Genomic DNA, 25,326 nt, shown 5'->3' with positions numbered 1-25,326 from the left:
TATGAACCAAATGAGCATGTGTTCTTCACTTCAGGTAATGACAAACACACCTACAGCTAGGGGCTGAGGCATGGTACACCCCAAGAGCAGGTCTCAGTACATCTCACTTCATCCATCCAAATTTTAGGTCTCTAAATCAGCCTCTGTGTTTCCTACATAGTTAGTGAAGAGAAATCAGCAACTCAAGTGGCAACCATTCCCTCCTAACCACTGCACAAGCTGCATGGACTATGAGGGCTGGGGAATGGCACAAGAAGTCCACTGACTGGGGGCAAGTCTAGATACCCAGCTAGACTAATTCTTGTACAGCTAAGGCCAGGTGAAATACAGCCAGTGTACAGGCTATACACTCTGAAAGTGTATGGCTATTCATTCCTTCAAATGAGAAAGTACATTTTGATAAAAAAGGAACCAATATTGTTAACATAATCTAAAGTTCTGTATACCCTACGCTTTCAGACAGTATGTTAATAGATGACAATGATGTAATGTTGCAAAGATGTAATATATAATAATAAATGATGCTGGGTAAACTCAGATTTCTAGAAAACAAGCTTGGAAAATCAGGATTGCGTTGTATATATCCTTAATTCACTGCCAAGCCCAATAAATTTGATATATGGGAATTACAGTTGCTTAATTCAAGAAATTGAATTAAGCAACTTCATTGTGAATAGGTATTAGCTGTAGGTTGCATTTTGATGAAGTTAACTGAAATAGCAGTAACATAATTTTAAATATTGCTTTAAAGACTATTTCACTTTTCATTCATTAAAGAAAAATGTTTCACTGAGATAATAGTTGATTTTCAATTTGCCTCCTCCAGATTGCAGGTTTTACCACACCAAGCACTCAAAAACAATGGAGGAAAAAAGCTGGTTTTTTAAATGAAAGATTCCATTTTTTTCACTGGGAGGAGGCAGATTCAAGAAATCAGTTGATGGCCTGCCTTTAGGCATCCATTTTGACCGTAAGACTGAGAGAAGCGGGGCTTGTGGTAACTGGGGCTGCGGGGCTGGGGAGCAGCAGAGCCCTACGGGTCCATCAGTGATGGTGGGGGCTTCTCTTGGGGAGACCTTTGCGTAACTGTCAACACAGATAAACCCAAATGCACAAGCTCACAGTGGAAATTTTTACCCATTGGTGGTATCAGTTCGGTTCCTGGCTTAAGGCACAAAACGAATCCAGGAGTCTGATCCAGGAGCAGTAACCTAAGTTGGACCACATTGTGAAACCCGCCTGTTCTTCAGGAGAAATAACTCCACCTGCTCCATCAGGGGCTGTGTTACAAAACGGGTCAAAAGAGGAGCATTAGATGAGAGCGGTGAAGTGCCTGTAGGCAGACCTAGGCCAGTACCAGGGTGAACAAGAAGCTCTTATGACACCAAAGATGGAGATGGTTGTCATAGGGGAAACAGCAGAACCAAGGAGAAAGGGAGGGAGAAACGAGCAGAAGGAGCACTGCGGGGTTTTTCAGCCTGTGGTCCAGGAACCCCTCAGGTTACTTTCAACGGATCTATGAAGGACACTTAGCGAAAGTAAGTATACATGTACTGGGTTAAGTTTAATGACAGAGGTGTCCACACCTCCACTGGAAAATGCTTAGGCACTGAAAGTTGGCAAAAGGTGGAAAAGCTAGTTTTAGTGAATTGTGTTGCCAGCAGCCTGTTTTCCCCCATAAATGAACCGAAGTTTCAATGGTGCTCCTTGGCCTAATATTTGACCTTTGTTTGCTTATGTAAATCAGGATGTTTAGTGCAAATTAGCATTATTGAAAAACAATTGCCATCCAAATTAACATTCTGCCTTTCATTTTACACCAAACCTGCTGGGCTTTTTTAGATAAACCCTGAAGCAACTTAGCTGTAGTGTTTATGACTAAATGGATTCATTTTTTTGGCAAAGTAGCCCTGTTTCTCCCTTAGCATAAAGCCAGTAGCAATTCATATCCATCAGACCATCCTCGAGGGTCAGCTGGGGTTCTTCCTGTGAAAGATATTATGCAGCTCCTTCCAGAATTTGTTCTCCCTATTCAAGCTGGGAATATTTTCAGTGTGTAGATATATACACACACATGTACACATATGCATGTGTTAATATATACATATGCATATATATATACCGCTAGTATTTACCACTAGACACCAGTAGTTTTATTTTTAATTACTTTTTTAATTGCCTCCATTTGTGTATCTGTATTTTATCTACATACTGTTGGAAAGGAGCACCACATAATAAGGAGAAGCACGAAGACAGGGAAAGTGAAACAACTGGCATGACTGTAAAATTATGCCAAAAATTAATCCACAAGAGGTTTTTAATTTCAGATATCCAGCCGAATGGGCTGGCTGGAGGCTCTGCTTTGCCCCGTTATAGGATTGCTATGAAGTTCAACAAGGAGGCAGGAAAAGCCCTTTGCTACATATGCCCTAGGAAAATAGGTAAAAAAAAAAAATATATAAATTATATCTTTTCAAAGTAATACGATGAAAATGATGATATTGTAACTCTTAAGACTTCTGATGAACATTTTATCCTCAAAGAGCACTTAATTCACAAAGGAACATCTCTCTAGCAAAGTAACCCAAAGCCTGGAGAAACAATACGAACACTTGCAAAGACTTTGTAGTATCACGAGAGAGGTCTAAATATGAAGACTGTAAAGCATGAACATCTTTGGAACAAACTTGTCTTTGGGATCTCAGATAAAGCACTTTCCCAGAGCCTGGTTTTCCAGTGATTTCATCAAGGAGGTGATTTCATCAAAAGCTAAAGGAAAGCTACTGCAATGCTGAAGTGATAAAAACACAAGGAAGAGATTGTAAAGCCATTGAAGGGTGCAGCAGGGGTATCTTCAAATCTTTAAATACTTTTTCCTTTAATAACAGACATTCAGTAGAACTGAGCAATTATTTCCCTTTACAGATCTGAATAGAAAGATTTCTTAAATGGGAGTAGATATATCTTATTAAATAAATAGGATAGTGCCACATGTTGTAAATACAAAGCCAGATATAATCAAAAGAAATTACATTTGCTACTTACCCCTGAAAAGACATGGTAGTAACACTCAAAAACAGAGTGGAATTTTTGAATGCTGAGCCTGTATGCAACACAGGACAAAACTCAGACTTTAGAGTAACTGTTGGTGTGGGTGTCCTGGGCACTCCAGCAGAAGCCAACATGCTCCCATCATTTTCTGCAAAGCTGTAGCGATTTGAGGTGATCTGGGAAGGCTGTGCTGAGAAGCCACCTGGTGTTATTGCATCTAACATTACCTATTTCAGTTTAGCGGTGTTATTGGAAAGTACCAAAGTGTGCTGTAATAAACGAACAAACAAACAAATAAATGCATTCTTAAATATAGGAGCTGGAATAAATCCTTACAGTGTCATCACTGTGAACTGAATGTGTCAAAGGAGACTGTTTTGTGGTTTATGACCAGGGATTGGAAATAACATTTAAAGTACTGCACCCAGCTATGAATTTAATCATAGAATGAACATATGGAAATAGGGGAAAAAAAAATCAAACCCCTGTTCAATTGCCCAATATGGCCCTGTATAAATGGAGGAAGAGGTTTGTAGGACTTTATTAGCTAAAAGTATCTATTACCAGTTCACATATCTTGGGCTGGCTGATACACCATCCCAGATTTAAGGAAATGACAATTTCCTTCAAGTTGAAGTGGTCCCTAATTGTACCTGCACGGTGCCAAGCCTGGGACTCTTTGGAACCCCAGGCTGGTTTCCACTCCTGGGAAGGAGCCAAGGTGGTGTGGAAGCGCTTTGGACCCTACAGTCTTGGGGACACAGGGTACTTGCAGAGCAATTTCAGTTGATGCTAGTTCAGTGTGAGAAAAAACAGGAACTGCTGCTTTCCATCTTTTAGCCATTCGTGGGCTTATTGGGTTAAATTCAGAGGGTCTGAGTCTGACCCTTACCAACAGCTTATAGAGCACACAAAACTGTTTCTAAATAACAGTTTAAGGAACAATTATTTCTTTTCTAGGCAGCCCTGAATTCAGTTAGTATGACTGCAGAAATATAGAAAAACAGGTTTAAGTTGAATGATTAGAAAAGCTCAAATTACCACAAGTTAAGTAGGTTCTGCATATCTCCTGACCAGTTTACAAACACCACCATGAATGCCGGTGAGCTGTGATGACCACAGAGCAGAAGGCATTCCCTTTGACTCCATTCGTGATGGTGACCCAGGCAGGAAGGCTCTTTGCAATAATCTCAGCCAGGCTGCAAGTGGAATCAGAGCTTCTTGCTGGCCTGCGGGAAGTAATTCTTCCTCAACATAAGGATGTAGGTATAGCCTACAGCCTTGTTTTGAGACAAAACTATTACTGGAGTTTATGTTTTATTGTAACAGATGAGTTTCTCAGTGACAAATCCCAGATGAGGAGTCTACGTCCACATTCGTATTTTATATATCAGGGTATTGATATGTATATATGCATATAATCACACATATAAACATGTTTATCTGGTATATGTGCAGGTGTATGCATACGTTGGCTAAAGAACAGGCATGCCAGCAGGTTACTGAAGATTAAACATGCCTTAAAAAGTTAAATGTTAAACAAGTCTTACAGCCCTGGTAAAGGAACCAAAGATCTGTATGACTTTCAGTTTGACCAGAGGAATAGTTGCTTTGGCATTACCTGAACCTGTGTGAGCGAACAGAACAATGAAAATATGGCATAATGTTTCTCTCTGCACACAAGAAATATATGGTTCCAAGGGCCAGATACTACCCTTGGCAGTATAAAGTAATAAAGGCAGACATAACCAGGAGAAAGAGAAAACATTTCCTATTCATCCAAGAAGGGCCACTCTAACAGAACCTGACAATCCACTTTCCCATATTCAGAGGTACTTGAATTGACAATATTAGTTCTGTAGCAAAGGACATAAACTCTGGAGCTGATCGTACCCCTGCTTTACTATGTTCTCATAATCATCGAAAGCTATGACTGATTCTTCTAGAGATTCACCACTAACCAGCATAATAACAGACGTATTTCCATGCTCTTTATTACTCTGGATTTTGCACAGATCTTCAGATCATTGCCCTGTGCAGTTAAACCTAATTTCCTTTTTCCCTATCTTTAGCATTTTGGAGTGCTGAACATCTTCATTTCATGTCTTGTAGAACTGTCCCATGCACATTGTGGCATAGAAAAAAACAACCCTAAATCTAAATAAGAATAATGAAATCCCATAATTAACACTTCTATTAGAGAGTGAGAATAGCATCTGTGCTTTAGGTGCAAGAAACACAAATAAGTCAGAATAATCTCCAGTCTTGTATTAAGATGCGAATCATCTATTTATTACTTTGAGTATAAACGTTCCATTGCTATTTGCACAATGATTAAGAGTAGTTCCCAGAAAATAAATCTGTTTCTTAATAGTGCAAAGAATGAGAAGGATAGAGAATAAATGGGAGTTTAAGGGGATGCTAAAGTTCTCCCATGAGCTTGGATGAGATTTATGTGCAATGTGCATAAAAAATGTATATGACAGCACAGGATTTGCTTTGTTGTTGGTTCCTATTCCATTTGTCTAGCCTAACTGTATTCTTTGCCTCCCAGACATATAGTGAGTCTGGCATTGTTGAGCAAGTGAGGGAATAAACTGCCAGTCAGCAGCTATTCGTAGCAGCTTAACCTCATCCGATCTCATCAGACCCAACATTGCAGAGCAAGACCAGTGCCATGAGATTCAGAGTAAGAGCATAAATAGCTACCTGCAAAGCTGCTTCTGCTAGGAAGAGGCATCCTAGGAGGCTCACTATGGAGCAGTCTTATTATTGCTATGCCTTTTCCATTGTTAAATGAATACGTAGGTTCTTCAATTATGTATCAGCTTTCATACAATGTCAACAGCTTAGTAACAGCACAAGCAAGAGCTGGTGGGATTGTGATATACGTCTGATAAGCCTCTCCGTGCAGCTTCAGAGCTATGAGGCTTCATGCTCGATGCTTCATGTCCATTCCCTGTCCACTCTCATTAAGTTTTCCACAAAAATCTCGCTACAGTTGCCCAGCTGTAAATATGCAAAGGTCCGAATCTGAAACTACTGACACCTTATTAGTTAGATGGACAACGTCTGCGTGGCTAGGAAGTAAAACCAGTACTCTTAGCCATCAAAGTGGAGGATTCCACTGGGGTTCTTCCCCCCCTCATTTCCTGAGGGGATGAGACTCAGGCACCCATGTTGTTTCCTCCTGGCTCCTATTGCCAGGTAACTTCTGACCATGTCGGTCCATTTCAGCAAAATTTGGTAGCGGGGTAGAAGCCTTCAGCGCACTGCGATCTAGCACACTGCGTTTTATTTCATGAAACCAGGGGGAGAGGTGGAGGTAGAGACACTCTCCATTATTGCTGCTGCGGCGGGAAAGGCTGCAGAGCTGCCTCGGCAAGATTATTACAAATCAGAGAATCCACATGGGAGAGTGCTGCAGTAAATCAGCCCGCGCATGGTCTACTGCTCAAGGAACTATTTGTGAAAGAAAAATTATATTTGTTAGCTGCAGAATTATGCCGGCTGTTGACTCGGTGTACGACAGCCTTTACATGAATGGTGTCCCCCCATGGTGCTATGGCCACCCTCCCACCGGCGTGCCGGTACGCTCCGCCGGGCCCTTGGCACCCCACAAAGTGTCTCATGGTTGCTTTGTGCTCACTGAAAGGGCACACAGCACTCTGTCGTGATTTGCATAACTGTCATGTATCGGAGGACAAAGCGGCGGCTGAGGCCGTGACATTGCTAGCAGGCAAAGCTGAAGGCTGTGGGAAATGTCAGGAGAAATATCGGCCACATTGGTCGTAGCGCAGTGCCATTTGCTGCTCTTATCCCCAACAAGCTTCTCTAGCTCCATGTAAGTATGCAACTGCATTAGAGATTGCTGATGAACTGGTCATAGGAGGCAGTTTACTCGTTGCCGTGTATATGGAGTAGAAATTCATACCACATAAGCAAAGTCCACCTCATGTACAGGAAAACCAGAAGTTTTACAGGGTACCTAACTGTATTGGCTTTGTGTGGCAAGGTTTTGGTAGCGGGGGGGTTACAGGGGTGGCTTCTGTAAGAAGCTGCTGGAAGCTTCCCCTGTGTTCAAGAGAGAGCCAACACCAGCTGGCTCTAAGATGGACCCGCCGCCGGCCAAGGCCGAGCCAATCAGTGATAGTGGTAACGCCTCTGTAATAACATTTTTAAGAAGGGAAAAAAGTTGGGACAGACGGAAACGGCAGCCGGAGAGAGGAGTGAAAACATGTAAGAGAAACAACCCTGCGGACACCAAGGTCAGTGAAGAAGGAGGGGGAGGAGGTGCTCCAGGTGCCGGAGCAGAGATTCCCCTGCAGCCCGTGGTGAAGACCATGGTGAGGCAGGCTGTCCCCCTGCAGTCCATGGAGGTCCACAGTGGAGCAGATATCCACCTGCAGCCCATTGAGGACCCCACGCCGGAGCAGGTGGGTTCCCGAAGGAGGCTGTGACCCCATGGGAACCCCGCACTGGAGCTGGCTTCTGGCAGGACCTGCGGATCTGTGGAGAGAGGAGCTCACGGAGCAGGTTTTCTGGCAGGACTTGTGACCCTGTGGGGGGCCCACGCTGGAGCAGTCTGTGCCTGAAGGACTGCACACCGTGGAAAGGACCCATGCTGGAGCAGTTCGTGAAGAACTGCAGCCTGTGGGAAGGACCCACGTTGGAGAAGTTCATGAAGGACTGTCTCCCGTGGGTGGGACCCCACGCTGGAGCAGGGGAAGAGTGTGATGAGTCCTCCCCCTGAGGAGGATGAAGCGGCAGAAAATAACGTGTGATGAACTGACCGTAAACCCCATCCCCGTCCCCCTGTGCCGCTGGGGGGTTGGTAGAGAATCCGGGAGTGAAGTTGTGCCCGGGAAGAAGGGAGGGGTGGAGGGAAGATGTTCTGAGATTTGGTTTTATTTCTCATTACCCTACTCTGATTGATTGGTAATAAATTGAGTTAATTTTCCCCAAGCTGAGTCTGTTTTGCCTGTGACGGTAATTGGTGAGTGATCTCTCCTGTCCTTATCTCAACCCACAAGCTCTTTGTTATATTTTCTCTCCCCTGTCCAGCTGAGGAGGGGGAGTGATAGAACGGCTTTGGTGGGCACCTGGCGTCCAGCCAGGATCAACCCATCACACTAATCTACTACAGTCGTGCCGATATATAAACAATACCATAACATTTTGTCCTTCTTGAGACAACAATAGACAAGATGAGCAGTTTGACTAAAAGATGCCAAGGAGTTCCTGAATGCTGAGACACGCAACAGTAGCGCAGGGGTGTCCAAAGCACGGTTGTCAAACCACACAAGTCCTCGCCTGTTCAAATGTGGCTCCTGTCTCCAAACCATCCTACCTGACCAGATCAGGACAGTGCTTTTGTGGGGCTGCTGGGCAATCCAGGTCACTGTGAAAGGAAAGAAGATGGCATGGGCTGCTGCAGCCAGCTTTGCCGTGTTGTTGTGGGACAGAGATGCATGTCCAGGCCTTCCCGTCCTCTCCAGAGCAAGAGAAGGCCCATCACCTACCAAGCCCTATGACACATCTCTAGCAACTCAAACTTCTGCAGCTTGGTTGATGAGCTTGACCAACAGGGTCTTACTGGCACACAAGCAACTTCAAAGCAGTGCACAGATCCTGCCCTGACAGTCAAATACCTCCTGCTGAGACCAGGCAGGACTAGACATCACTGCTCTGCCATCAGTGCTGCCAGCAACCCCGAGACAGCCCTGGCCAAGCACTTCTTGCTTTCCAGAGAGCAGGAGCCGAGAACAACTAGATCTTTTTCCCCCTAGGGTTCAGCAAAGCTGTGGCTCTAGCTTTTAGAATGGTACTTCTGAATGCCCTTCTTCCTTTGACCACACAACGAAGCACAATAAATTGCAAAACTTGGATTCCCTGCTCACCCTTCCCAGGTCAGACAGGTATAAGCGCATGCAGGTATGCTCACCCCACACTGCAGGTGAACTCCTCACCTTGCAGTGAGGAACCGCATCCCAGCTTCCCACCAGGAGTTTGGACAGGCGTCCACAAAGCATCCCATTCACATAGCTGTCATGCGGTGGGAGCCAAGTCCCTCCCAGAGCTTGCCAGCAGGTTGTCACGGGGCAATTTGGCAAAGCCGTGGCTGGAGGTTCCGAAAGAAGCTGTTTTCACCCAAAATGTCAGCATTGCAGAAGGAGCAATGGCAGCACTGCAGCAATGCAGTGAAGTTTTGTACCCTCTGGCAAACAGGATACGTAAATAAATGGGTTTCTATCTAAATTCCATTGTGTGCAGATTTGTACCAAAGAATTGTTGTAATGTGCATCATTATGTCTCATTATGTGATTGCAAGTAACCTTTTGTGGAGCAGACACAATCCATGTAACATGCTGTGTGACCAGTTTACAAAACCAGGCTCCTTCAGAAGGGCGAGTAATTAATCATTATTCAGCAACAGCACTCACCACTCCACTACTTGCTGGCAGGAGTGTATAACCGAGGGCATGCCTAGCTACGACAATACATTATTCACGCAATAGAAAACTACAGTTAGCTGTGGTATTGTTCCAATAAATGGTTAAAAAAAGGAAGCACTCTGTTAGTTTTCAAGTGTGTGGCTGATGATTATTTTTTTTTATAAATTTATTGCCAACACATTGCATGAATAAACATAGGCCTGAGTTGCAAAGGCAGTAGGAAAGAATTAGTATAAGGCACCAATGTGCGTTTTTCGTAATGCCAAAGTCAATAATCCGAGGACAACGAGAAGATCTCTCGAATGCCTTGCCTTGAAGGTATAGCGCAGTAACTTTATGGCCGTAGTAATTTTATTACTTTATCAAGGACTAATTTAATAGAGAGTGGAATGCACATTGTCAAAAATAAATTGTAGCAAATACTTTATTCGATTAAGAGTCCTAATAGTAATTTACATATTGTGCTCTTTAGGACATGGTTTTCTTCATACTTAGCTTTGGCTTTCATTTACACTACATCTGGCTGACAATATACCATGACGCAAATAAGGCACATGAGATTATTTACATTTGATCACTGTCCACTAATTACACAAGCTGGGGTTAATGCAAAAGGCTGACGAGGGTTGGAGTTTAGTCACTGATTTTTGGAGAGGCTGGAATTGTACCTGTTTTCTGTTCAGCTGCCTTTGTCACAGAGCTGCTCAGTTCCCCTCTACTAGCAAATACCGTAAGAAAATAGTCAGTATGCATATGCAAACCCTTCTATCATCTTGTACTTCACCGTGCATGCATTCCAAAAAGGTACATTTCATCTCAGATCTCACCGTTTACCACACCTGTGTATAACTTTTATAAAAGTGTATGAATTTTTCAACTGAGGCCATTAGTGATTTTATTTTTAATTGTTTTCCTTTATATGTGAGTCTTTTTTCCCCATTAATTCCATTCGAATTTGGAAGAGCTTATTTCATCAGGTCCAGTCACGTCATTAAGGTTATAGATTTTTTTTATAAAAGAGAATCAGAAATGCCTTTGTAAAACTATGATTTCAGAAGCATGTTGAAAGGAAGCTGCAATAATTCAAAGGAACCTCAAAAGCTAAAGATGTTTTGAGGAGTATGTTTCCAGCTGCAGAATAAATATTTGTAACTTCACCAAAATTTGTCACTGAAAAAAACCAACCTTTCATTTTGCTTTGAGTTCATAGACTCCTAAGATTTTGAGTTGAGGTTGTTCGACTAAAAAAGCATCAGTCAAGGAATGAACACCAATCAAGTGCAACATTTACGATTTATATATGTATTCGATCCAGCTGCAGTTTCCATAATTGCATTGTACAAACACCGGCCATTCAGCAGAGCACATCGTGGAGCAAAAGAAGAGTTGGCTTTCTTTTTTTTTCTGCAGAGCGGAGTAAGGCGAGCACAGCGACGGGAAGCGCAAAGGATATATTCACTTCCTCTCGTGGAGGATTTCATTTTCTTCTTTGCTGAGAAGACTAGACTCCTTTGCCCTGAAGTATTAACAAATACACCAGCTCCCAATGAAGACAGGCTGCCCTATGTCTATCAATAGAATCTATATAGAATCTTTTCCCTTAGGGATTAATTCAACTTTTGATTCAATCTTTCTGAGCTTTAAATTATGATGTTACAAACCTCCAAGGAACTACTGTACTATTTGTGACCTTCTTTATTACTTTCTGCTGTTTGATAAAGAAGAGAAAATTGATTTATAGTTTAGTTTGCTTGTGAACATGGAATATCAATGGTGACAGGGTGATTCGTGGAAAAGCAGGGGAAGTTGGCATTGGTTAAAGTTTAATACAGTGGTTTATTAATTAATGGTGAAGGACAATAGAATAACTGCACATTAATCTTGAATTGAGATTCTGGAATGGTGACATGAATTAATACCAATGAACCAAGGCATCTTGCAGGAGTTGGATTTAAAGTTTTCAAAACATCTGCCGCACGGAAGAATTTTGTCCATCGCTTCCACTTCTCTTCCCTAAACCTCCCCCTCTTCCCCTTATGACCTGATGTTTTTGTGTTTTCTGTAAGCTTTAAAGGTTAAAGGTGGTAGGCAAGGCCAAAGTTTTCCAAATGGAGCCTAAAATTAGGTGTTGGTGTCTGTATTTGGATTCTTAGGCCCCAATCCAGGAGTCTATTTTTATTCAAAGCAGCACTTGACTTCAATGGATCTAAAAACACTCACGCTTAAGTGCTTTGCTGAATCAGGATGGACTTAAGCACAAATGTAAATGCTGTGCTGAATTGGGGCTCTAAATATGTGGCTTGATTTTAAAAGTGCTGAGAGCCGGCAGGTCTAATTGAAGTCAATGGGAGCTGCGAGATGCTCAGCGTTTCTGAAAATCAGGCCACTCATTGAGGTGCCCGAATCTCATTTCAGGTGCTCAGCTTGCGGCATTCATCGTGGGAGAAAATGGAAACCCAGGAGAACAGACAATGGAAGGAATGATTTCTTAATAAACGAGATCCTGATTTTATGCAATAAACCTTAATAACATAAAATGAGGGGACGGGAAGCAAAAAGCAATACTTTCCTGGAAATCTAATAAGAGTGGTTTTTTGCAAGCATCAAAGTGCTATGCAAAAATATGAAATGAATAAACAAATCAAATTAAAAAGCCTAGTAACTGGAGAAATACTGGGCTAAATTCATGCCTTGTGGAACAGCAGCAACACTGATGAAGTACATTAGGGACGGACTTGGCCCACTATGTTTTGAGCATTAATTTCAGCAGGAGCAGTGAGTCAACAACACAAACCCCACGCAGCGAAGAACTTCGCCCTGCCACCATTGTGAGCACCAAGCACAACGGTTTGGATGAGTAAACGGTAAAAATGCAAAAGCTGAACATTTTTGCAAGTCAAAACCCCCATCATTATAGAGTATAAAATAAAGAGCAGTGTTAGGAACCGAGACGAGGTGGAGGCAAGTCATCTTGAGCAAGGCAATTCTTTCCAGTGAATTCAGTAGTCCTCTCTACCTAAAGACCAGAACCAGGCCGCCCACCAGCTGTGTAGGCTGCCCTGCACTGCTCCTCGCATCATGCCTCAGGTACCTCCTGAGGCACACATCAAGACGAGAAGACTCAGTCATGGTGGTGTGCTGTTAACCCCCAGAGAAGGCTGCTGACACAATGGGATAGGCCTACAGTTGGCTACCTGTGAACGAACCCTGGGCAAACCAAAGCAAAGCAATTCCTTCCCCTTTTTACGTGCATGCAAAGGTGAGGGCTGTGAATACTCTTTGCCAGCCCCTCGCCTAGCTGTTGCCTGCCCAGCGGCAATGCCGGTGTGGAAGCCCACCATGCTGCACCCAGGACTGTCCAGGAAGGATTCAGAAAAGCCATGCCTGACCAGCCACCTACCTGTCTGATCCTCCGAGCCTGTCTGCTGAGACAGAGAGGCTGGCAAAGGACTCTCATGATGGTGCTTTTTCCTAGCACAGGTATTTAGCATCTCAGGATGAAGATACCAACCATTTTGGACTTGTCAGTCCCTACTACAGCACAGCCTGGACCCAAGCATGGCCCTCACGTTCCCCACCCCCTCCTAACTCAAGCCAGCAACTCTTAAAACTCCACTGAGCATTTTTCAAAAGTTCTCCTACAAGGTTTATGTCGACCTTTCAACAGTCTTGGGTACTCACAGCAGAAAAGCAGGTAGCACCTTTCTACCATTAAATATATTAAAAGTAGTGGTTCTGTCCCCTGCCCAAAATGCAGTTATGCGGGCGTGATCTGGACTACTATCTGAAATCAATTATGACCATTAGAAAGAGTAATAGAAAACCTAGCACACGACCAGTTGGGGGGGAAAAAACCTGTCACTTGTGATAAAAAAGAGAAACAGAAATGGATTTGAAACATTCGTTTCCCTTTATTTGCTCAGTGAGGCTGATGTGTACTGCACATTTAAAAAAAAAAAAAAAAAATCACAGGAATTTTCATACAATGAATTAAACCACAAAAGTACATGTAGAATTGGCAGGTGGAAAATAGCCCAGTTTGGGCTTAACTAATGTCTCGCTTTGCCTGTTCAGCATAGTCCAACCAATAGCTTTACATGTTCACCTACTGTACAAGTCTTACAGTAGCTCCATCCGGTCAGTGGTTCACATTATTGAAAATGTCTGTCACATAGGTACAAATTTAGAATCATCACATTATATTACATGGCTATTCTAGGTCATTTATAGATCAGATCTTATACTACAGTGATTGAAGTTCTCATTACAGCCATCAAAAAGGACACATAATCATTACCTACTGTAAGCTTACATCTAAAGGGATGAGAAGGTGTGGTTGTTTTTTTTTTTTCAACTGACCCAAGTATTATACCCCAGAGGCACAAACTTTCCTCTCGGTGCTGCTCTTGGTGATGGCAACCCAACTGCTTTTCAGAGTACTTTAGCATAGGTATTTTTCTTCAATTTTAGGCTCCCTCTGTTTGGATTTGGATCATTTTATGTTCTGTAGGAATTACTTTGTTACAGCTCTAGGAAAGACCATAGTTTCTAAGTACCAGTTCTGTTACCTGTATTGCGGATGTGGTACTTACCACAGCATGAAAGCAACAGTACAATCTTCATCTAAAAGACACGCAGAGCTATGCTGCAATTTGCCTCCGGTGACAATGTGGTACATGTGCTAATTTGAAATGTTCTTGTGGGAGGAAAAAAGAAAGGAAACATCGAGTTTATATTTTGATGGGTTACCTACTACACTGTCTACAAAGGATACAAATAGCTTTATTCAGCAATCCTAGCTCTATTAATTTAATATGTAATTTGTAAATCCACAGAGGAAAGCCATCTTCAAGATGAGAATGTTTGCCAGGCCAGTGAAAAAAAAATTGACTCATGTCATTATGCCTGCTTGGTGAAAAATAAATAATCCCCCCCTCCAAACCCCACACCAATTTATTAATGTCAGCAATCTAGGGCAAAAGAGAATGTATTTAAAATTTAGTCACAGAAATTTAAAGGCAAAATAGGTAATGCATCTGGTCCTTGAACACATAATATGATATACTAAATATTGATTTCTTAAAAATAATTTATTGCTTTTAATATTTTTCTTTACAACAGAAGATACTCAAAATCCAGAAAGGAAAATTGTAAACTTTTAGTTTGGCATTCACACAAAGTTAAAATACCTGCATTTTTAACCTACAGAGCAACAACAAGAATTATGCAGATTAAAGAATGTTACAGTTGTAACACAGAACCTCTGAAAAAGTTCTTTTTTTTTTATTGCTATCTATCTACTGAGAAATAAGAAGCCAAAAAATCAAGCAAGCATCCGACAGGACAGACAGTGGAATCTCTCAGAACACAATATGCTGGTGATAAAATGAATGCAGCCATCAAAATCAACTGCACTGGCATGGGGGTGGAATCGGTTTTCTAAGATTGGGAGCAGGAAAGGAGATTAAATAGTTAGGTGTGCCATACCTTTAGGAGGAGTCATGAATGCCAAACAGTAATAGAATACCAAATCTATACATTCGCAAGCAAATTCCAAACTTTGCTGATTCAGTCTAGAGACTCTGAGTTCAGATGAAATTCTGATGCTCAGAATAGCAGTAGTTTACTCTTGTGGCTTTTTTCTTTCCTGAAGTTTCTATTTAATTTAGCAGAAGCAATGTCATCAGCAACAATGTCATGGGCACATCTGAGGCCATGCTAGTGCATAGTAAAAAAAGAAAAAAAACCAACAACCCACTGCTTCTGCAAAAGCTGAATTTCCAAACGAAGCACTTACTCCAAACTGACAACCGTCATGCATCCTACGTATAAAATTTCCACTGGCCTTTTTATTATTTTAGTCATCTCATAATTTATAATAAATAGGATAACTGTAACTGATAAATATGTCTCTTTAGTAAACAAAGGAATGAAGGATCGGTATTTATACAGGATGCATAACTGTAAAAAATATAGATAAATACCATCATTAAACTCTGCCAATGAAAAGATTACTGGCTTCAAGAACAGTGTTTAGACACAGAATTACTGTAAAAATCATACTGTACTTAGTACCTCAGCATATTTTTATCAAATTAAAATCACAAAAATTAAAACAAAATAGCATTTTAAAAAGATTTTTGACCTCTAGTTCCAAAACTACTGTTGATACATAAAATAAAAACATTTCTTAATGATTACCCACTTGAGAGACTTTACATAAAATTATGATATCTCCTAGAAAAATTTAGATGAGAAAATTTCATTCCCCTAACAAATTCAGTGTATAAAACTGCAAAAGAAAATCAAGCAATGAGAAAAATGTGGAAAAATACTGCAGAAGTGGTTAATACCTTTTGGGCTAGGATAATTCTTGACAAAATTCTTATATAAGCTCACCAAAGAAGGGATGAATGTGTGTAAAGCATTTTTGCACTCAGACACACGCGCGCACACATATACACACGCACACCCTCACCCACACGCTTTTCTCTCTTTTTTTTACAATCAAATATATATAAGCATAAGTTCAGCTTTCTACATATGTTAGTGTACAATAATTGTTTCACCTCATATAATTACATTTGAGTATTCTTGATTAAGAAAAATTCAGCAGTTTTTGAAAAGAAGGCTGCATTTACAGTGCATAGCTGTAACAAAAAAGAACGTCATACAGTATGTACATAAATAAAAATACTCCATTTAACATTTGTAAATACTCAACTACTTTAGAGAATGTAGCAAATAAACTATCTGTGCACACACCCAGATAGTTATATCCAACTCTCATTAATAATGTAACACCACGTCCGCTCATTAGAATAAATCGCTGAACAAGCTGCACATTTGACCATTAACAAGGCTTTGAAAATTTTGCTGTGGAAGATCAACGTTGTAGACATTTACATGGGTGTCAGAATTAAAAGATGAAACTTCAAAATGTTAGGGAAGCTTGAGCCTTTCATTTTCTCTTCTGCAAGGACTAAAAAAAAATACCACACAAAAAAAAAAACCAAAGAAAAGAAAAATCTTGAAACAAAGCTAAAACAGATTGTAGGCTTCTGGGACCTGTGGTTTCTTCTGGATTGTCGTATTATCACTGTGTTGTGAGAAGAAGCGTCATTTAAAAAAAAAAAATAATGCAATGTCTGATTCCCAGACATCAGCAGCCATAGTTCTCAATTTTATTTTTTTTTGTTTGTTTTTGTTCTTTTTTTGTTAAAATGCAGTATGTACAGATTTTGCAGTTCATCATTGTACGTGTATCTCTGTGGAACTGCTGCCATGTCTTGTGGTTTGCATCGGACTCGCGAGGAATGCCCGGCTCCCCCGCCACCGATCACCCGCGAAAGCAAAGCTGACACCCATGGACACGTGTGTGCTTACTGGACAGCCATCTTGCCTCTCCACTCATCGAGCAGCTGTGTTCATGTAAACCATGGTTTTCAACAGAGAGTGTAAAGTAGGAGAAATTCCTAAGTATGACTTTTTAATTGTCCATTATTGAAGGACGTGATGTCCGTGAGGTATTCGCCATCCCTCCATTTTCCTCAGGTGCGATGCATGTTACCTACGCAGGCTCCGCTGTGCCTCTTTAAGTAAACTATCAAAATCCATGGAGTCATACTTGCTTTTAGTGGAGGCAGGATCAAAATCATCTGAGTTTGAATCTGAAACCCAAAGGAAGTAAGTTTAGATAAGAGGCAAGAACCACTAGAGAGTACTTATATTATTTTCTCTGTACAACGGTACAAACAAGGCACTGCAGAAACAGTCCACTTACAACAACAACTTTATGGAATGATAAAAGCCCAGCAACTGTCATCAGAGAAGCTTTAGGTATGGACAGAGATTTCTGGTAAGAAGCAGGACTTAACAAAAGCAGTACACGTCATCAGCAGTGGTGGAGAAGCATAAATTGCATGTACATATAGAGGAGGTAAACTCAAAACAGTTTCTCCAAGGAGTTGAGCACCGACACACTGCTATGTATAGGTCTCAAAGCAGTCCAAATAAGATCTTAACAGATGCTTTACCCAAAACTCCACCATTGTTTTGCAACTGTTGTTTTGCAACACACAATATCCAAGACTTACTTCTCCTGAGAAGGGTAATAGGGGATGCTTATGCAGAAAGCCAGGGCAGCCTGCAGGCAGCACACAATGGACACTGTTGCCTCTGCCTGCCTTCCCTCAGGGTCTTGCACAAGTCACTACACTTCCCTGGATCTCTGTTTTTGCTTCCACTCTGATTTTTTGGGTGTTTGCTTGTTTAGAGTGTGAGCAATTCAGGGCAGGGCCTCTGCACTGCCATACAAGCAATCTCAGGTGGGCTCCTCAGCTTTTTGCAGCATACATGATAAGTCATAGCAGCAATAACGGTCCAGTTCCTGTGACCTGCGATACCTGCTCCAGCTTTGCTAGTTGCTCAGACAGAGACGTCAGTCTGTTCCTAGCGCAGAGGAGGGATTGTACATTTGTGGCCATACAGCTCCAGTACGGCAATTCTTGATGTGGCTGCAAGCACTGAATTTCCTTTTGGAGTCATCCCTGCTTAACACTGACTCTCCCCAGTTCCTGTGACACAGCTCCTTTATGAGAGTGCCCTTTTCTTGCCATTTCTTGTGTTGAATTAATCAGAACTTCGCATCTACCACTATAACACGCACTGTGCATTAAATGTTCATTACAGGTTCTGTTAAGACAATATCTTCTCACAGAGGAGAGGTGTTAAACTTCTGACTACTATTTTCAAGTGTTTTCTTTCTTCTGTACTCAACCCAAGGCTGATTAATTCTCCCTGTCCTTGTACCAGCTCATGAATTTTAAAGTTCATCCTGCCATTTCTTTATGTAGCTCTACTAGATACTCTGCAAAATACAGGGAACGCAGTCTGAAGTACAGAAGCTCAAGCTGTCAGCAGGACAAAGTGAAAATACTCTGCTCGCAGATACTCTGGGAATCCCACTCAGTATGGAGAGACCTGCCAGGGAATACTCCCAGTGATGAATAATGTTCAAGAGGGTTCCCTTCAGACAACTTATTTTAAACCCCAGATTTTCTGAGATACAGAGACGACCCTGGCTTCCACTGCTGAAGATAAGTCAAATCAAGTCAAGACTTCAATCTGTTTTTACTGTTTTTATCAGCCTACATTTCAACAAATGCCTTACTACCTTTTATATTTTCAACATCAACCCTATATCTCTTCAGCAGTCAATTGCCTTTTCTTAGCTTTACATTATCTGTTTAGTCACTGAAGTGAATTATAGCATATTCATTGTGAACAATGCGTATCATCTTTATCATTTATTCTGAAAAGACATCAATTGGTTAGAAAAAATATATCTGTATTCACTTCCTGCATTGTACAAAGCTGAGGGCAGCACATACGAGATTTCATTAGCACTGTGTTACACCGTTATGAGAGATTTTAATGACTGTGGTCATTTATTCGTAAAAAACCACAATATCTGATTAATATAGATTCAACAGCAAAATGTCCCTTGCTATGTTATTCAGAAAAGAGTATATCTCCCATACCTTTAGTCTATTTATACAGGTATTAAGAAAGGTTTAATATTTAATGAATACTTTACATTTTAAAAGGTAATTAAATAAGAGGTGAGTTTACAATATATTATAATATTGCAGAGGATGTTTTGGTAATCTGCATGGTCTCTTTATGCATATACTTTACATCAGTATTCCTGCTGTAAAGACTTTGAACATCTCCAAACATACTTTCAAGGTGAAGTATCACACCCTGACCCACAGCATTGGACAGAACCATACATTTGTTCCCAGAAGGGACTACGAGACACCCAGATGTGTTACCACAGCGAGTATGCACACTTGGGACTGGAGTTATCACAGCATATTGGGGTCTGGAGACTGGTATGCATACTGCCCCACATCAGTGGAACAGCAAACACCAAGAGATTTGCTAAGCTCTCCACAGGCTGGAGCCTCTTACATCATGACTGGAAATCCCTGCAAGGAGACACCTTCATACATAGATGCTTACGCATGATTTGAGAATGACCAGTTGAGATCTGTGGCCTTTGCTATCCTAAGGGTCAGATTTGGTCACAAGCCCTTCTAGCTTTCAAACCTGAGAAATTATGAACTGTGTTGAAGGAGTGTCTCTGGCAAGTTCTACCAATCTATAGCACAACTCATGGCAAAGTAAGAATCATAATGAATTTTCGGGGGTTTTGTTCTCTGTTTATCACTCATATAAATAAATCAGGTATTAGAACCAAGCAGTCATAGCATAGCAATGAATAGTAAAGCGTGCAGGAGGTTTCTGTGGTGCTATCATTTCAATATGGAAATGTATTATTGAATATTGAGCACTTATTTTTGATAATGATGAAAATGGGCTTTAAAAGAATTTTCGCAGTCTGAAATATCTGAAAGAAGCCAGCTCAGATTAGTAGACTTTTAAACTTCTTGCAGCAAGTGAAAACCACTTCCTTTAACCCCCCCAATCATTTAAATAATATAAGCAGCAAACAAAAAAGAAGCTAACCCTAAATTCTCCGGAGTTACAAGGTTTCAGTTACGTACTTTAACTCACATAGAACAAAGTACCTACCTAGGTCTGCATAGTTAGACTTGTAAAATTGCTTGCGTCCACAGAAGTACAGCTCAAAGTCAGGTTCATTTGACCTGCGTAAAGTGTATCCATTTTCAAGAGCAGCAAAGGCGTCACAAGTATAGCGGTAGGTGATGAAACCATAGCTGTCTCTGCAATTGAAAAATACAGTTGTGAACAAAAGCTGAAAAGACTTAACGCACATTAGTGTAACCCCTTCCTGAAAGCAAGAACTTGCAGGAGATCCAGCAGTGGAAATGCCAGAAGTACTGCATCCATTTATCAGCATGATTGTCCTGTCATGCAGCTAAATACTTATTTCTGGGACAGGAAATCTCAACTAGCAAGATTAATAAATAAGGATGAAAGAAAATAAATAAGGTTTTGAACTCGGCATGTCATCTGTCATAGCACTTACATTGGTAACTCCCATACCAGTAATCTTACTGCCATAATTTTTTACATATGGCAGCTCCCAAACAAGAAGTAATCTCAAAAGTTCTTACCCATCATCCCGCAAATTTACTGTGCACTCCTCAATTTCACCAAAAACTTCAAACCGGTCCCTCAGTTCTGTTCGGGTTGTGTCAGGTCTGATTTTACCCAGATAAATCACACGACGTTCTTCCTGTTGAGAAACAGCAACAGGGAAGGCATATTTTTAACAAATGTGTAATAGAGATGAACCCATACATACATGCATGCAAATACACACACACGGATGTGCAGAGGATGTGTAATTATAGTAATAGCCTCTTGTGGAAGACCTACTGCATCTTTCTAGTAAGTGAAATAGTTCTCTCCTGGAAAGCATCTAAGGTATTTAAATGACACTACATTTATCAGGTGGTGTGCTCCTGGAGGGTTTCACTGCTTGCTGTCACTGTTTTGCTACACAATGATAGACAGCTCCCTTTGTATCCTACTGCACCTTCTTTCTTTCCACCCTTTCTACCACTTGCCCTCCAAGACTGTAAACTCTTCCAAACCAGGAGCTCCCTTTCTCTTGCCATCTAACAATAATGGGCAAGATCCATCTTAGTTGTGGAGTAGTATAAAGTAACACAATAATTGCATAAATGTACCATAGACAGAACGGAATGTATTACAAACATAACATTATAAACTCAGATGACTCAATAGCTGATTCATCCTGCAATCAGCTGTTCCACTATAATCCATACCTTAAAATAGAGGGAAAACTGTTAGGCATCCAGAAGATGACTTTTATTAAAATGAGTATTTCTGGGGGGAGGGCAGGACAATAAAATATATCGTGTAGTCACCATTACCTTTTGGTTTCTTCAGAAAAAAAACCTGACTGAAGTCCTTGATTTTTACAGGCTAGGGTGTCATTTGCATATTCCTTTGACACTTGGAGCAAAGCATCAAAGATACTCTGAAAACAATCGAGTCATGGTCATATCCTTCCCTCCTGAGAGGAAATGCTCAGCAGAATGACAGAAGGACTAGGAAACCCTGTGAGAGTCACTTTATGAATTTTTGGATGAACACTTTACTGATGGTAGAGACATTTAGTGAGCTGCAAGCAAAGCAAAAGGCAAAAAGATATCTTCAAAACACTGACCTTAAGGTAATCAGGGCAAAGAAGCACCAGCTATACACGGCTTGGGTGCTCAGCCTTCCTGTCTCAGATTGTCTCTGGCCTGAAGAACCCTGGCACTACTGGCCCTCCTGCTCATTGCTTACACACCCGCACATTTGTCCCATAAATCGAACCACCAACACCACATTCTCAGCTGGTGTAACTCTGTCAGTCAGTGGAGCAATGTCAGTTTAAACCATCAGCTTTGGCACCTGAGACTTGCACAGAATTTAGGTGCCGAATGCCGAAGGAGCTATACTGACTGCTGAGAATTCATGACTATCGTAACCTGGAGGTGCCTAAAGGCTAATGGCACCTCAAGTGTGCAATGCAAAAGGCTCTAGGGACCTAAATATAGCCTTGCATTCCTGCTCAGAAACATCCTAGCCTGAAGAGACAGGTAGCTTGCAGTGTTACAATTCAGATATAGCATGAAATTTTATCTTTTCCATGAGTCCCCACAGAGGCATAAGGCACTAGTCATTCTTGGACCACGGACAACGGGATTGAGATCAGACCAAAACACATGTAGAAACAGAAATGATCCTGATGCCTCTTCTTTACTTGTTTGAGCACTCATTTGAGAGAAAGGGACGATCACAACTCTTAGCTATGGGGGCCCAAAATCTTGGCTATCTGTTCCCAGGAGAGCACTCTGGTCCCAGGAACCATTTAATGCAAAATAAATAAACAATTCCTGCAGCAGGAAGCTGAAACTAATATATCTGCCTTCTAACAGAAACTCCTTCTCACTAGCACACTCAGTCAACTATTTTCGCTGACTCTTTTCCTGGCCTCACAAATCTCAGGGGCTCAGATCCAGTTAACCTAAGCTCCTGAGAAATGAAAGTGACTTCAAAGCTCCAGAAAACAGACATCCAAGAATCAAACACTCCTACCCAAACGCCCTACCCACTAAGGTATGGCACAAGAAGTGACCATTGGAACCACCTGGGTCCTTTATAGCTCCCCAGTCAGCCCAGCGGAGTCCCTGGTTGCTCTATCAAAGTATGTATATGCTCTCCTTAATCAATGGGATCAGATAAGTATCTCATTTAGATGCTTGAAACTACCACCTCTTGTAATTATATAAGGAACCAAGGTGACTGCCTTGGTAGTCCTCTATAACCCTGCTGGGACAGACACTTTCATTTTTAAATGTTAGGCCTTCCAAAGTGCGTGCTCCAAAAGCTGTCCTTGTTCTCTGCCATAGCAGTGCAGGTCGGAGAAGCTAGCATGGCTAAAAGAAGGACAAGTGTGCTCATGGGTGGCCATAAATTTAGGGAAGAGGGGTACTTTACAGATAGCAGCTGCTTTTTATCTCTGTTTCTACTGTGTCCCAGTCCAGAGCCCTGACCCTCCTGACAGAGGAGTCTGGGTAGGGCTTCTGCGAATGAGGGGCTGTAGAGAGCAAGCAACAGAAATGTGCATTTCTTCCATTTTCCCCATTCTAATTCTGCTTACTTTCAGTATGGCTGGGTGCCATAAACTTCAAAACCAGGAAGATCTGCATATGCACAGTAATTACTTTTTCAGACTGTTTTACCAAAGCAAGGATTTAACCGCACTGAAACACTTGATAAGAAACAATTCCATTGATACTTGCTATTGAACCTAAATGACTGACCAGATGGAGCAGAACATAACATAGCAGACTGTCTAATATACTTCAGCTGAGATAATACATCTCAACTGAAAAAACATAATGTTTCACTCACTGACATGGATATTGTTATATTACAGTGTGATGGAAATAACTATTGCACTCTCTTCCATAAGTCTGTGTGCATGCCTGCACAATTTTTCCTTCTTCTATCCCTCCAATAACCTTTATATCTCTAATATCCCTTAAAGACAACTGTAATAAAACAAAACTGAACAATTAAAAAAAAAGCCTGTTAAACTATCATTAAGGGAATAAGTTAAACCTGCAAAATTAAGGAAATTCAAATTTAAAGCTGAAATGCACCATATGTCCTCCAGTGTGCACACATGAGGAGATGTGTTCAAGTATTTTTTTTAAGCAGAGTGCCATGATGGTACACGATACTGGAGAGCACAGAATTCATACAGCATTGTCTTTGCCTTGGTTAACTTTGGTTTATTTAAAGCAACTATGAAGAATGCATTTGTATTCGCAGAGACACCTGCCTTTTATTCCCATTAATAATAAGAGCTATACAAGCCTAACAAGATTACAACATACCTCTAAATGTTAAAGACCTTTATTTTATAATAAGTTGCATGCATAAGTCCACATGTGCATATTAAGTATGCTTTTTATTGCACTTGTTAGAGGACATGATATATGACTTGAAAACCTAGAGAACGGCAAAGAAAAGCTTTTGTTTTCAATTTAATGTGGGCAGAGGGAACATGCAGGAAACTCTGGAGGAGAGTGTTCATCTTTCTCTCCCAAAAGTGCAGGTGATTTATTTTGCATCATAAGCTTTAAGTGTAGTTCATTGCTTTGCCAGGTAAAAAAAGGAAGAAAGAAGAGTCCAGCCAACTCCCTCAGGCCCAACATGTCTGTCTTCTTTTGGTTTATCTAAAGGTCCTTCCTCATAATCTTGCTCTTTCTTCCTTGCAGTAAAAACATTTGAAGAGGTAGATGTGGCAGAAAACCTCAGACTGAAAAGCAGTATTTCAAATCCCAAATGAAAATACTAAAGCATTAGAATGCCAAAACTTGAGAAAACAGGATGAGGATATACCTTTACACATCTAAGGGTCAATAATGGGACCACTCATCCTACAAAACATTCACTGATGCTAAGAATCCTTTTGTCTTGCAAAGGCTTCCTCCAAAACTTTGTTTTCCCTTCCTCATTCTTAATCCTTTCTTTCACAAGGAACTAAAGCGCAGAACATTAGATGTCTTAGTTTTCGCATGTTTTTTTGTACTAGGCTTCTTCACCCAATACTTGTTTGCTCTGCCTGCCCGTGGTGGTGCTAAGCAGGGTCTGTGGGAACTCAAGGCAGCCACTCCAGAGATAACACCGCATAGTGCTGCTGTCCCCGTTTTCCCTACTGCTTTTTGTCTGCTCATCTGTGGTGCATAGCTAGTTCTCCAAGAGCCAGGTAATGCTCTATGTGAAGCTGAGAGAAGAAATCCAGGAGCATTTTAAAGCTGGGGTCTGGCATGGGCTTGTCAAAGGCTCTGCTGCTTCCTCCAGCACAGGCAGCTGGCTGGATGCAAGCCCTGCGCCTGTGTTGCCTTCCATGCCAAGTGACTTCTCTCCTCTTCCAGTAGAAAGCCATGAAGACTTTTATCCTTAGAGCTGGATGCCAAATACCATTTTGAAAGTGCAATGGGAATGGTTGGACAGAGTTTAAAAAACAGAAATGCTACGGATGGAAAAAGCCATTAAAGCTTAAGATTCTGGTGTAATAATAATGAGAAAAAATTTCTTTAGATTCTGTATTAAAGAAGAAGAATTATGACCTGTGGGCAAGTATGAATGGCAAAAGAAAGAATCATGAAAACTGGAAAAAAAAGAAAGAACATTGCACAAAATTGTCAAGTGCTGTTGTGTGGCTAACTGAGGACTGAAACAGTTCAGCCACACTCCATGGTGACTGCTAGAAAAATAGTGATGGACCAGTAAACCTCAA

General features: G+C 41.3%; 1 protein-coding gene across 4 annotated transcripts in view; it reads right to left on the bottom strand.

The window, feature by feature from the left end:
• Positions 1 to 13,393: 13,393 nt before the first annotated feature.
• Positions 13,394 to 25,326, bottom strand: part of PPARGC1A (PPARG coactivator 1 alpha) — a 381,706-nt gene continuing 369,773 nt past the window's right edge. For 3 of the 4 annotated variants that reach the window (XM_052780341.1, XM_052780342.1, XM_052780343.1), the window contains 3 exons: positions 20,612 to 20,733; positions 20,106 to 20,257; positions 13,394 to 17,176 (listed from right to left, as the gene is read on the bottom strand). In XM_052780341.1, coding sequence (XP_052636301.1) covers positions 17,073 to 17,176; positions 20,106 to 20,257; positions 20,612 to 20,733 — 378 coding nt within the window. In that variant the 3' untranslated portion in view covers positions 13,394 to 17,072. Of the gene's footprint in view, positions 17,177 to 20,105; positions 20,258 to 20,611; positions 20,734 to 25,326 lie in introns of those variants that run through there. The other variant, XM_052780344.1, reaches the window with a different exon arrangement.

This window comes from Harpia harpyja, chromosome 2 (assembly GCF_026419915.1).
Source record: "Harpia harpyja isolate bHarHar1 chromosome 2, bHarHar1 primary haplotype, whole genome shotgun sequence".
NCBI classification, from domain to species: domain Eukaryota; kingdom Metazoa; phylum Chordata; class Aves; order Accipitriformes; family Accipitridae; genus Harpia; species Harpia harpyja.
The sequence above is the reverse complement of the archived record's forward strand: the minus strand, read 5'-3'. Positions and strand labels throughout refer to the sequence as shown.